This window comes from Phyllostomus hastatus, unplaced genomic scaffold (genome assembly GCF_019186645.2).
Source record: "Phyllostomus hastatus isolate PE091 unplaced genomic scaffold, TTU_PhHast_1.1 phas_scaffold_387, whole genome shotgun sequence".
Classification (NCBI taxonomy): domain Eukaryota; kingdom Metazoa; phylum Chordata; class Mammalia; order Chiroptera; family Phyllostomidae; genus Phyllostomus; species Phyllostomus hastatus.
This window is the reverse complement of record NW_025334027.1, coordinates 1115897-1130156: the sequence shown is the minus strand read 5'-3', so window position 1 is coordinate 1130156 and position 14260 is coordinate 1115897. Positions and strand designations below refer to the sequence as shown.

The 14260-nt window shown below is 49.2% G+C and overlaps 1 protein-coding gene across 2 annotated transcripts in view; it reads left to right on the top strand.

Moving 5' to 3' along the window:
• The first annotated feature begins 188 nt into the window (after positions 1-188).
• SMARCB1 (SWI/SNF related, matrix associated, actin dependent regulator of chromatin, subfamily b, member 1) overlaps positions 189-14260 on the top strand; it is a 32389-nt gene continuing 18317 nt past the window's right edge. Inside the window, exons 1-5 of one of the 2 annotated variants that reach the window (XM_045819927.1) lie at positions 189-485; positions 4018-4129; positions 5831-5960; positions 9277-9414; positions 11116-11243. In XM_045819927.1, coding sequence (XP_045675883.1) covers positions 393-485; positions 4018-4129; positions 5831-5960; positions 9277-9414; positions 11116-11243 — 601 coding nt within the window. In that variant the 5' untranslated portion in view covers positions 189-392. Of the gene's footprint in view, positions 486-4017; positions 4157-5830; positions 5961-9276; positions 9415-11115; positions 11244-14260 lie in introns of both variants that reach the window. The other variant, XM_045819926.1, reaches the window with a different exon arrangement.

The following is a 14260-nucleotide window of genomic DNA, read 5'->3' as shown; positions in this document are numbered from 1 at the left end:
GAGACTGGGAAAGCCACCGCCTGAGTCAAGGCCTCAGTTGTGATTTACTTCTGCGAGAATTTTCCTTGGTATCTTGATCTGGGAGGCAGGTGGTAGGAGAAAGGGGTGTAGGTTCCTTTAAGAGACCCGCGGGGACGCGCACCAGTCTTTTGTTTGGGAGACGGCAGCGCGCGCGTCAGCGTCAACGCCTGCGCATGCGTACTGAGAGCGGCCTGGTTGTCGACTGCGGCGGCTGCTGAGGTACCCGGCGGCGGTGGCGCGAGCGCCCGGCCAGGCCTGGCCCGCCCTTCGCTTCCTGGCTTCGGCTCCCCTAGACTCGGTACTGCCCGACCCTGCTTCAGCCCTTCCGATCTTTGGCATCCCGGCCTTTGCCGCTTGCCTCCACCGCCGCAATGATGATGATGGCGCTCAGCAAGACCTTCGGGCAGAAGCCCGTCAAGTTCCAGCTGGAGGACGACGGCGAGTTCTACATGATCGGCTCTGAGGTACCGCGCAGCGCGTCCTCGCCCTTCCAGGCTACGGCCTCGCAGAGCCTCAGGGCGGGTCTGCGCGCCGGGAACGCGCGTCTCCATTCATCGCGGCGGGCGGGCGCGGGAGCACGCGCGTCGGGGGCGGGGCCTCGCGGGCGGGGCCTCCCCGGCCCGGGTTCTGGTACCTCTGAGACTCTGGGTTTACCTTCCTGTTTCGAGGTGATCGGGGACTCACCCTACTGCCAAGTCTAAGACTCCGCGAGGGGCCACTGGTTTTGTGCTGAGTTGTACAACCCCAGGCAGACGCAAAATAACTGGGTGTTTTGGTTACCCCCGCGACTCTGGGGCGGAGATGTTGGAAATCTCACAGGCACCCCTCCCCCATCGCTATATCTGGAATCCTGCAATGGCAGGCTGTGAAGAGGGGCTTAGTGAGGGCTCATTCCCGTGTTCGTTGCCTTTGAGGTGGGCAGGGAGGTGTTTTGACCTTTGCTTACCAGGGAGGAAATAGCTTGGGAGGAGGATGCTTGCTTTAGGGTGGAGAAGGACATCCTATTTCCTTTGGGTGGTAAGGCCCCCCCCACCCCACCCCCCGCAGCCAAAGGGGATCCATCAGCAGTTCAGAAGCCGTCCACACTTTGGATATCTTGAACTGACTGAATTATGACAGGGGAAAGATCCTAAAAATCTTTACTTTTTACTGGACGTGACGCTTTGTTGAATCAGCTGGACTGCTGACTTCAGGAAACCCCCACAACTGGTCCTTCAGTGGTAGATTGTACTAAGTATATTAAGTTTTTCCAGATTACCTCGAACTAGGCCTTTGTGGTCTAAAGGCAGTCCCCAGATAGTGTGCATTCCTTTTTAAAAGAAATAGCTGTGCAATTCAGACGTGCATATACCAAGCAGAGTCTCATGTGACGAGGTAAGTGCTAATCTTGGAGAGCTAACGCAGTTTTACACAGTGCCAAGGGTCGCCTCTCCTTGTAGCAGTTTTCAGTATCAGACGCCAGGCATTTCATTCCTGGTTTGGTTGTTTTTCTTTCTTTCTTTTTTTTTTTTTAATATATTGTTAGAGCACAGAAGTGTGGATCATATTTTTTTTAGATTTTATTTATTTATTTTTAGAGAGGGAAGAGAGGGAGAAAGAGAGAGAAACATCAATGTGCGGTTGCTGGGGGCCGTGGCCTGCAACCCAGGAATGTGCCCTGGCTGGGGATCGAACCCGCGATGCTTTGGTTCGCAGCCCACGCTCAATCCACTGAGCTACGCTCAATCCACTGAGCTACGTCAGCCAGGACTTGGTTGTTTTTCTTTACAATCGAATATAAACTAAGCCTTGTGATGGTCACATTGAGGCTTTCAGGACACCCTGTGATTCCTGATTGTCTTAGTAGTAACACATTATAACACTGATGTTGTCAGCATCAGAACTTTAGTGTAACCATTTTCCACCAGTTTTTATAAAACAAAAGTCAGGATGCAATAAATTTTTCACATTAGCACATAAATGCTGCTCTTCAAAGATAGCTGTGCTGAGGATATGGAGCCAGTTAATTATGTGATTCAAAAGGCAGTAGAGGAGTTTCATTATGTGATAATGGGCAGGTTGTTTAAAGTAACCTTTACCTGACCTAATAGGCAGGAAAAGAAATCAGTTTGGCCTTGACTCTGAGTGGCTGGTACTTCTGAAAAGCAAGCTTTCATTTATTAGGTGGAGCAAATTGAGAAGAAGCTTGCAGCTGGGTGGGAAGAACGTCAGGAGGCCTGGTCCCAGCTCGGCCCTGCCTCTGTCACTTTTCTCATGTGTGTCATGAGATGCGGAGACTAGACGGCCTCTGAGATCTTCTCTGTCACACACTTTAGTTTATAGAAAGTTAACTGCAGTCTTCTCTTTCAACCTTGTTGAGTGGGAACATTGTCCTGAGACCCAGTCAGCAGGGACCCAGATGGGAGAAGGGAAAGGCAGTTGGCTTTCTGGGCCTACCTTACAATCGTCAGACCTTTGGAGGTCTGGGAAGGTTCAAGGTCAGGATGCCGTCTATTGATATCCTCTAGCTCCTGTGACAGCATTGGGTGGGTGGCCCCCAGGCCCCTTTCCCTTGGGAAGCAAGCACCATATTCAGAGAGTGGGCTGGCTGTAGCATCACACCCAGCATTGCCATGCCATGTCCGTGGAATGGCCTTGGGCTGGCACCTGCAGTTGCAGTGAGTGTGTGTCACTGTTCTGCCGCCTGCAGGCAGCTCTGTTTACCAAGTCAAAGTCACAGGCCTGAGAGGACTCTAGGAAATCCCCAGGTCCATATTTTCACTTTACATTTGGAAACCCACATCCAGCAGACAAAATTGGGTTCAGGAAAAACCTAGGAAGACAAGCCCTGGCCTCCTGTGTTCTGAAGGGATTTATGAAGGATCTAGGAGTCCTGGGACTCTGCAGGACCTGCAAGGTGGTAGTGGAGGGCGTTATCATCAATGTCTTCTCAAAAATCTAATGGAAACTATGTTCACCTCGGGTGGTAATGACACTCCAGGCCAATGACGCACAGGAGTGTGTGCTGACTGTGCGGCGCATGAGTGACGTGCCGTGACCACCTTCTCTCATGCTGTGCAGCAGCTCTGGTTGTTGATCATAGAAGTCTTTGATTCATGAAAAATGGAGAAACATTTATTTAATAAATACACTATGATGGGTAGGCAAATGGGAAAATAATAGAAGTTATCCTTTGTGGGGTACAGAGTTGCTGAGGATTTGACAGATGTAAGGAGACCCGAAAAGGGAACGTGATTCCTCGTCACAGGTGGTGGCAGCACCTGGCACCCAGTCCACTGGCCATCTCGTGCCGTGTGATTGCAGTGATCATTTTGGAAAAGTCAGTGGGACAGTGGGGTTTCTTTGTAAAAACTTTAAGACTAGATTTTTTTTTCCATTAAAGAAGTCTTACTGTGAGTATCTGGTACGAGCAAACTGAAGCCATTGTTTGGGGAAGTAATGATTTATATAGCAATCTGGTGATTGCCGATAAGTGCTTTTTAAACTCTTCGGAAAATTCCTTTGGCATTCCTGGTTTGAGTTTTGTTACTAAACAAAGCAACAGGGGTCATGGGGGAAATTATCCTGCATCTGTCTAAAATTAAGAGACCTTTTTGGTGTTTATTACATCATAAAAATATCAAAGTCTTATTCTTAAGATAAAAGAAGTCAGAGAGGCCTTACATTTCTGGCAAGTACCAGAGAACCTTAGTCCAAAATCAAAACCATTGCAAACTTCTCCGTGAGTTCTGGGGGCCTGCCTTACAAGCAAGCTTCGGTCCTGTCGTCAGAATGTAGACGTTCCCGTCCCTGCCCGGAGGGGCAGATGTGGGCCAGATGTGCACTGTTGTTGAACCCTTGATGTCAGCAGAATGTGTTTTTATTGCTGCCTGGTGCCTGAAGGCCAACTCAGGGCCTGTTTGTCCATCACTTGATCCAGTGGGGCCTCTGCACCAGGATCCTCCCCTCTGCTTGGAGACGTGACCCTTATAATGAGCCTTCTTGCTTTACTCATAGGTGGGAAACTACCTCCGTATGTTCCGAGGTTCTCTGTACAAGAGATATCCCTCACTCTGGAGGCGACTAGCCACTGTGGAAGAGAGGAAGAAAATAGTTGCATCGTCACATGGTAAAAAAACAAAACCTAACACTAAGGGTGCGTCTTCACGAGGGTTTGTAAACCTGTTTCAAAACCACTCGCTTATGTCATGAAGATAAAACGTTTTCACTCCAGAGTGTCTTCACTGCAGCCCTGACCTTAGTGTGGCAGGAACATCCTAGGGGCGGGGCACCCATGCGGCTCAGGCAAGAAGGTGGCTCCAGGGAGCCAGTGGTAGTCCTCCACCAGGTATTTTTAATGGGTCCAGAGGGTGTGAGGGGGGTGGGGCTGGGACAGTAGCGGGTGCTGTGAAGACATGTTGGTCTCAAAACGTTTTTGGAATGCTGTGATGCTCTGCCACTGCCGTGGCGTATCGCCATAGTCCCCCTTCATATGCACCCCACCATATGCAGCCCGAGCGGCGGGTGGTGACCCTGGCTCCCACTCCCCTCTGGGGCTTTCACTGCTTTGCTTCCCAGAGCACATCCATCTCGTAGCACTTCATTCTGGCAGCTGGTGTGCTAGAGCTCTCTGTGCATGTCCCTGCTTGTTGTGCCTGAGGTATGCCTGGGGCTTGCTAGGCCAGCCACCCGACACTGGTAACCCTAGAGACGCTAGTGTGCTTTAGCCGTGGCAGCTCTGTGCAGGGCGAAAGGATGCTTTCTGACCTCTCATGAAAGACTGAAGGTCTTTTTGGGTTTGGACACAGCACAGTGTTTAGCAGATGGCCAAACTGCTTCCCACTCGGCACTGGCGCCTTATAGAGAGCTGCGTGTGTGTTTGTGTGCGTGTAAATTGAGACAGAGAGAGAGAGTGAGTGCTTTGCTGTCTGTCCTGTCCTGTTTGGTTGTGTCTGTAGGTGCTGCTATGATCTTGTGGGCAAAGTAGTAGTTCTTTTAATGCAGGAGCCAGAGCTGCTTTTTTATCTGCTGCTATAACATTTTCACTCACTCACTTTAAAAAGTCTCCTTTTTGTCCTCCCTCCGCCCCCCAGTGGTGCACCAGTCACTAATGCAGGGAGTTCCCAGCTTTGCTTTCCCCTCCACAAGTCTCAAAGGAAGTCTTGTGACTCTTCCGCTTGTGCTTGGGAGACACCTGCCCTGTACCTAGTTTGTTTCTCCAGGAAAAGCCAGGCTGGCCCTGCAGACAGGTAGCAGCTCTTGACCGAGGTTCCCTGGAAGAGCTATGGGTCAAGTTGCCTAGAAACTGTCCTGCTTCTCAGAAATCATAGACTGGTGCAGGACCAGGAGTTTGTGTTCCATGTGAAGCAGCTCTTTCCAACTCTCTGGGCTCTTGTTTTAAAAGAAAAGCATTTTTCATCTTTCATTCCATCTCTCCGCTTTGCTTCATGTTGTGGATGGCAGTGGTGTCAGACCTCTTCCCACTGGTGATGTTACTCTGGAGCCTTCCTCTTCTCCTGAGAGCCCCTGTTGGCTGTGCTGCGCTGTCCCTGCTGCCGCTGCCCTGTGCACTTCCTCTGTGCCTGGAGCCGGTGCTCCTGGGACAGATCAGTCCAAGGAAATCTTCAGAGAGTCTTTACCCAGTAGGACCTCTAAATAAAGCGCTCAGTCCAGACTGCCCTTTTGGAAGAGGCCAGCATTCGGCAGTAGTAAGGTAGACACCTGCTTTTCCCACCTCCTGCATGTGAGGACCTGGATGTGCTGCATCTACTGGCTACTGTTGCTCGCTGCCCCACCGGCAGGGTGACCATAGCTGTGTCTCTGGTTACAGATCATGGATACACAACTCTGGCCACTAGCGTGACTCTGTTAAAAGCCTCAGAGGTGGAAGAGATTCTGGATGGCAATGATGAGAAGTACAAGGCTGTGTCCATCAGCACGGAGCCCCCCACCTACCTCAGGTAACACACCCATGGCCAGGTGTGCTCTTGGGACACCTGCGTGTATTTTTCTCACACTCTAGAACTGGTTGGGGTTAAGTCAGACTGAAAACTTCAACACTTTATACATGGTGCTTACAAATCATCCTAGCTGGGTTTTTAAGTTTCTTCTGTATCTTCGGAATTTCTAAGAAACCTAAGCCATGTCTTGGATTGTGGAGAGTGGTTAAGAAAGAATGCTTTGAAAGTAGGACTATCTGTCAGAAAAATTAGTGGCCCAGATAAAGTCACAAAAGAAACAAACAATGGATTTGAATGTATAAATTTAGAACCTTTCAGGAGAGTTTACCTTAATAATTAGGCAGGTAGTGGGAAAGTTGTTCTGTTGTAGAAAGAGTCTATTTATTCAGATTTATAAAGAAAACTTCAGTACCCCAGTAGATAAATAGGCAAAGGTGGGCTACATCAGAAGTACAAATAAAAACAGGAAACGATGCTTGTCCCCATGTGTAATTTAAAAAATTCAAAGCAAAAAAAAAATCAAATAGCAACATAAAGAATTGGGGAAGGCATGACAGAGGGGCCCTGGTAGAGGCTGCAGTGGCTTGTAGGTGGGCATGATCTTTTGGTACGGGTTAGGACATCAAACATTTTTTTGTTCTTTGGCCCAGTAATTTCGCCCCTGGGAATTTGTCCCAGAGAAATAATTTGAAAGAACACCACCACCAACCGTTATATATACAGAGATGCCCCTGGGTGCATTGTGAATAATAGTGGGAAATATGGAGCCACTTGAGTGTCTAGCCTTAGGGGGAGGCTGGGTGAGTGAAGGTGCACTCACCAGAATGGACCAGTACGTACCCTATACGCTGTAATTACATAGATTCCGCAGCAACTGAAAACACGGTGCACGTGCTCGAGGTGTGCGGAATACCTGCCTTAGGCTTTCCGTTCTCAAGAAAACGTGCACCCCTATGCACCAGACCCCAGGGGCGCTAAGAGGGGTTGGGAGCGTTATTGTTGAGAGTGATGTGGGTCTGAAAAATCATTTCTCAGATTTTCTCTCAACTTTACTATTGGATTGTTTATATGATCTCCCTCCCCCCACCCCTCACCCTGACAAAAAAGGGGGCACACGTGCAGCCCGGCCAACATTATAGATGTGTGCTCTACAGATTTGTTTCCCCAGGGGATGTGGTAAAACACAAGGATGGGGAGACTCACCCGGGGAAGTGGCAGGAGGAAATTAGGTACATATGGAGTGGACTTTCAAGTCTGCACATGTCAGCTGGGGAACTTTTATGGGGTGATAAACACTTTCTTAATGATTGTAATCATTTGAGGAACAGATGAGGGGGCAGTAGGGTCTTGTTACCCCTGAGGTCAGAGTTATGGGGGCATGGGGCAGGTAAAGGTTTCAGGGAAGCTGCTGTGCATTTTGACGGGCTTTATGCTCAGGAAGTGCCTTCTCACTGTCCAGTCAGCCCCGTGGGAGGACTGGCACCTCCCCACCCCCTCACTGAGCAGATCAGTCTCAGACCTCCTGGTGGTGGAAGAAGGTTGAATCACATGATGCAGATCCTCGGATTTGGTGCATGGCTCTGTGTTCGTGCTCGCTGTGTCTGTGACGTAACTTGGTAGAGCAGCCCCGACTGGAAATGAGTGAGGCTGCTATTGACTTAGGGTAGGATTTTTGGGGGGACCTCATTACAAGGTCTAGATGGCTCAGGAAAGAGGTGGTGTGCTAGACCCAAGGACCCTAAGTCCAGGCCCAGGGGCACAGGCCTTACCATGGAAGTTGGTAAGTTGTTGATCCATATTCCCAGGCCTTCCCCAGATGGGAGTCCCTGGATCTGGACGGGGCTCAGGAATGTGCTGCTTAAAATTTGGCACTCCTAAGTGAGTCCACGCCGGTGGGCCCAGACAGGCTGTGGTCAAGATCCCAGTCTCGCCGCCCCAGCTCTAAGCCCTGCCCAGATTAGTTCCATGTCTCCCGTTCCCCCAGGTCTCTGATATAAGGTGAAGGCCATTCATAAGATCTAAGCAAGACCTGGGCATGGGAGACTTGACAGAGTCCTGGCCAAACTTGGTGCCGTGAATTCGTCTCTGACCCCGCGCTCCATCAGGAGATGCTCCTGGACCTCAGCACCTGAGGTGCGAGTGGCCCCAGCTTTAGAAGAGAAAAAAGTTCAAGGGCCTGGGCCCAGGCAGTTTGTGGCCTCTACCTCTGCTCTCCACCACCTAGGAAAAGGGGAAGGGCTGCCAGCAGAGTCTCCTGGCCCTCCCAAGAGGGCACTGGCGGAGCAGCAGGAAGTCTAGCAGTTGTCACATTCTCTGAGGTGTAGCAAACAGTTATTAAAGAGGACTGGCGCAGGTGTTTATATATGTGAGTTATGCACAGCCATTGCCCTCACGTTACCTGTAGTCTCACTGGGGAAGGAAGGCTGCCCCAGGGACGATAAAGGGACTCAGGGTATAGTGGGAACCTGAGCACTCATCTGGCAAACCTGACACTGGAGCCTCATTTTAAAATACTTTGTGGTATATTCCTAGTGGTTAAAGCAACCTGCAGTTTGGAGAGAAGAGGGAGCCTTTTAGGGGACATGGGCTACTTAAATTATTTTGAATGTTATTTTCTAGACTGTATTCACCAATACTGCATCTTCTCACCTCTACTGGTCAGAAGTCCAGAGGCCGGCAGTGTTGCCTAGACCATCTCAGCTGGCCGGCATGTCTAAAATAATAGTCTGATCATACCTCTTCCTGCTGCAAACCCTTGGGGATGCCCAGCCATCTGCTAAGTGCAGTCAGTTTCTCGTGGGACACACCAGCCCCTGTGATGGAGACCCTCTCTGTGCCCCATGTTTCCAGCCCCTGCCGAGTCTACAGCCTACTGCCTCATCCCTGCTGCTCCTTGTGCTTCTGAAATGCCTTCTCCCCTCCAGTTGTCCCCTGCCCCAGTGAACTCGAACTTAGTGTTCAAGGCTCCACTCCTCTGGGAAGCCTCCTCCCTGTGCTCTTTCCCCGCAGAAGGGACAGTGCTTCTGTGGAGCCACGGCCAGCACATAGCATGTTAACTTACGGCTTGTGTGCTGGGCGGGTGGCTGCTCTGACATGTCAGGGCCCCTTTGCACCCATACTCTAGCTTGGGTACCTCCAAGCAGGTGCTGGTGGGAGCCTGGGGAATGGAAACCTACAGAATCTGGGGTGCACAGAAGTTCCCGCTGGTGCCTAGAGCTCAGCAGGGATGCAGTGGTTGTCTGTTGACTGTGACTTGATAACCTGGTGAGTGGTATTGGGCTCGTAGACTGAGGGGGGATTTCCCATGTTTTTCCAGGGAGCAGAAAGCAAAGAGGAACAATCAGTGGGTGCCCACCCTGCCCAATAGCTCCCACCATCTGGATGCTGTACCATGCTCCACGACCATCAACAGGAACCGTATGGGCCGGGACAAGAAGAGAACCTTCCCTCTCTGGTGAGCACACCTTGCCCTCTCTGCTGATTCTGCCTTAGTGCTGAAATGCAGTTTAGTCTCCTCCTCCCACCAAAAACACTTGACTTTACCTTATGTCCCCTAAAATGACATCCTGCCTTCTCCATGAAACTCCATCCAGCTTCCAGGATGTCGGTCTCTGGTTTGCTCTAGCTCCCCAGCTCTCTTTGTTTTTGTCCTGCCAGTCTCCTCATTTCCCCAGTATCTTGAATAGAATTTCCGGGGACCCAGTCCTTGGACTTTTTCCTCATGATTTCGGATGCCACCCAAGTGACTCCTGCTGTGTTAGTTCTCCTGCTGGAACAAATCGCAACAAACTGGGCGGCTTAATACAACACGGATTTATTCTTTCACAGTTTTGGAGGCTGGGAGTTCCATGGAGCCAAAATCAAGGTGTTGGCTGGGCTGCACTTCTGGGGCCTCTGGGGAAACCTGTTCCTACCTCTTCCAGCTTCTGCTGGCTGCTGGCATTCCTTGGCTTGTGGCCACATCACCAGTCTCTGCTTCCGTGGTCACATGGGGCCTTCTCTGTGTGTGAAGTCTACTCCTGTCTGTCTCTTATAACAATACTTGTGATGTAATCTAGGGCCCACTAGGATGATTAATCTCCTCTAAGATCCTTAACTTAATTACATCTGCAAAGTACCCCCTCCTTCAGCTGTATAAGGTAACAGTCAAGGTTCCAAGGGTTAGGACATAGCTATTTCTTGGGGGTTATTTTCCAGCTCCCATCCCCACATTCATCTCTGCAGCCCAGCCTCATTCATTTCTTGCCAGTATCTGCATGGCTCACCCCCTTTCTTTCCTCTTCCATCTCTCCTTCCCTCCCTCTTCCCTCCCTCCCTCCCTGCCTCCCTCCCTCCCTCCCTCCCTCCTTTTCCTTCCTTCCCACCTCTATTTGAATGTCATTTTCTCAGGGCTGCCTTCCACCTTTAGAATGTCCACTCCTGCCCCTTCCCTCTGTGTTTCCCAGAGGATTTGTGTGTAGCATGCATGTAGTGTGCTTTCCTTGTTTCTTTGTTTGTTATACTTGCCCCAAGCTCTGAGAGCAGATGCTCTTAGGTTTCTCCTGCCCTCCAACATCCCCACATCTCTTCTCCCTTTGTCTTCCTAAAATCCGGTGTGACCATGTAAAACCCTTGCTCAGTCTTCCTGGAGTTCCCCCAGGGTGGAAGGCTGGATTCTGCAGCCTGAGGTGGAGAACTGTTGGCACCTTGACCCTGTAGTTTCCCAGTGTCTCTCACGCTGCTGCCCCATCTAGTCAGTACCCTGCCTCCAGTGTTCTGGCTGCCACCGCCCCGGCAACTCCTGGCTTCTCCCGGCCCCTTGGCCTTTGCTCAAGTATTTCCTCTTTTGGAAATTCCTTTCCCTCAGCTTTCTGTGAAAGTCCTGCCTGCTTTGGAGCTTAAATCTCCCTCTTTCAGAGTGTGTCTAGGTCTTGTCCCACTGCTCTAGCCAGCATCTTTTCCCCCTTTCCCATGTGTCCATGAAGTGTGGAGCTCTGCCCCTGTGGCCTGTGACCCCTGCTTGCCTCGTCTCTGCTTACTTAGCCCCTAGCTGACAAGTGCCTGTAAGAAGTGGGCTTCCCCCTTGGCCAGGATCACAGTGGTCAGTGGTGCAGAGAGGGAGGCTCTGGGGGGACCCATAGCACCCCTTGCTGACTTTGCTGCCGTTTACTTCCAGCTTTGATGACCACGACCCCGCAGTGATCCATGAGAATGCATCCCAGCCTGAGGTGCTGGTCCCCATTCGGCTGGACATGGAGATTGATGGGCAGAAGCTGAGGGATGCCTTTACCTGGAACATGAATGGTATGTGGGGCTCTGTACAGCCCAGACTAGCCACTGTGTTAACACTCCCTGTTCCCATCTGACACCCGTTGTGCAGGTTCTGAATTATGAGCCTGACATGCAGAGCATTGTACCATAGGTTAAGAGGGTGTAGACTCTGGGTTCAAATCCTGCTTCTGCTACTGTTTCTTGTGGGCCAGGCACATGAACCTTGGGTTGTTTCCCCACTGTGAACATGGGTAGTTCAATGGCCTGGTGTGAAGCTTGCCAGTCCAGAGCTCAGTGGTGAACTTGATGCTGCCGCTGGGCCCTCCACTTACCTCCCCTTCAGCCCTGTCCGCTGCCCTGCTCCTTTAGATGCTGCATGTGCATGCTCATGCCTCTGTCAGACTGGGAGGCCTGCCCTCACCCTCTTCATTCTTTCCATCCTCACTCTCTAAGTCCTGGGTAAGACGCCAGCTCTTTCTGTGCTTCCCTGGCTCCGAAAGTCTGAATGGATCTCTGTGCAAATTAAGAAGAGAAAGATTAGGAAGAGACATCCACCCAAGTGTTTAGAGTCCTTACCACATCTGGGGAGGAGGGTTACATATGTGTTTATTTCCTTCATTTTTGTTCTGAATCTTTCAGACTTTTTACAAAGAACATACTTATATTCAGACAAAAACAAAAACAAAACAAAAAAACCCTCAATCTAGTAAATGTAATTTTTAAACAAATAAAAGTTTAGAGGGACCAGACTCTTACCACCCTGATGTTTTATTTTGCATTTTTCAGTCACTTCCATATGCAAACCGACTTAACATAATTGTCATTATAGTTGCAAGTATAATGTTATTTTTCTTCACTTAAGTATCTTCCTGGTTTCTTTGGTTCATAATTGGTGCAGAATTTCCTGTTACATTGTGGTGTCCTAATTTGTTAAAACTCCCCCTGCTATTGGATGTTTCCATGGCAGATAACATACGAGCTTAACAACATTTTTCTCCCAGAGTGGATTTCCTCAGGGAGGAACGTGTGTAGTTGTTGATATGCAGTGGCTTCAAGCTTTCTGGAAGGATTAGGTTGCTTCCTTTGGTCATCCCCTAGCAACTGGCGTGCCTGGCCTGAATCTGAGGGCCCTTGTCCAGCCCCGGGAACAATGCCTGAGGGCCGGTCTTCCATGACCTGTGGGCTAGCTGGCAAGAGAGGGCGCTGGCAAAGAGGTGATGTGGCAGACAGGGTGGACATCAGTGAAGGGTTTCAGGAGGTTGTAGTGAGTGTAGATGGGGGCAGTAGCAGCGCACTGCTGATACCCTTCACGGGGATGGGCTAGCTCACGGGTGCCGGGCCACCACCAGTGCTGTGCGTCCCTGCTGCGCTTAGCTGGCCTGCACTGTAGTTACTTGTTCATTCATCTCTTTCCCTCTCCATTTCAACCACTTGAGGTCAGGGACTTTATTTCTTATTACTGTTTTTCATAGAGCATTAGCATAGAACTTGGCTGAACATAGGAACTTAGTTCATATTGAATCAGTACATGTGTTGTCTTATCACTTTCAACCATACATGAAGAGCTTTCACTATTTTTTTATACTCAATCCTGTTTCAGAAGGGATGTTGGGCGGCTTATATAAGGATGCTCGGTGTAAAAAAATAAAGCAAATGAAAAAGGAGTGGTTAGAAAGAACTGGCTAAAGGGGAAGATGAAACTAGAATATATAAAATATAAAGTAAAGCCAGCTTCTGGTTTGTACACACAATTCAGTGGCATCCATTGTTAGGAGCTGGGCATAGCTCTCAGCCTTTTAGATCCAGGCGGGGAGAGACGTGGTGGTGGGTTCTGCCGTCCTCGCTGTGGTCAAGATTAGCAGCAGTCCGTGGCTCAGAAAAAGCAGAATCACTCAACACTTAAATCCATGAGAACCTTTTTCCTCAGCTCTCATGGGTATAATGTAGTGAAGACCAGCATCTCTCTGTGAACTCCACCATGGGTTTCTTTAGGCTGTTACTCCTGGGAGTGCTCTTGCAACATCCACTAAATGTAATTTAGTACAAATGCTTGAAGGACCAAAGTACTGTTTTGTTTTCTATTTTAAAGATTTTATTTATTTATTTATTTATTTTAGAGAGAGGTAAAGGGAGGGAAAAAGAGAGGGAGAGAAACATCGATGTGTGAGAGATACACGACCAGTTGCCTCTCACACGCCCCCAAGTGGGGACCTGGCCCACAACCCAAGCCTGTGCCCTGACTGGAAATCAAACTGGCAACCTTTTGGTTCACAGGCCAGCACTCAATCCACTGAGCCACACCAGCCAGGGCCCAAAATACTGTTTTTATGTGAATTCTTCAATCTAGAGTAATAGTGTGCTTAAAGGCTGTGATAATCTTATTTCTCAAATTATAAAAGAAAGCTTATTTAGAAAGTTACATAGGTATTAAAAGTAAGCTGTAGAAGAAATGGGCTAAGGAAATAAGTTACGGAGACAAAGAAGAAGGGCCCTTGGAGCTTAGGAAAGTACATTAAAAAAGAAGATGTGACAGGGTGTGCTCTGGTTGAGTAGGGAGCGGGAGAGAAGGAGCAAAAGTGCTAGGGCTGTTGGAGTCTGAACTAGTGGTTAGGAGGTCACGCCCCTGGTGTGGTAGTTGAAGGAGCATATTCAAAATTGTTGATACCCTGTTTTTTTTTTAATATTAAGCTTTTTAAAATATATAAAACATTTTTTAAAATTTATTGATTCTAGAGAGAGGGAGGAAGGGAGAGAGAGAGAGACAGAGAGAGAGAGAGAGAAATAACGACTTCTTGTTCCACCCTTCAATGAATTCATTGGTTGCTTTTTGTATGTGCCCTTACCAGAGATCAAACCTGCAACCTTGGCATGTTGGGACAACACTGTAACCAACTGAGCAACCTGGCCAAGGCTGATCTCCTGTTTGTTAAAAGTCATGTTTAACTTAATTTAAATTTCAAATGACCTTAAAGGTTACGAGAGTATTTATCACAAAGAGATTAAAAATGCGAAGCAGCACTGGTTGAGCAGCATGAATGAACTGTATGTAA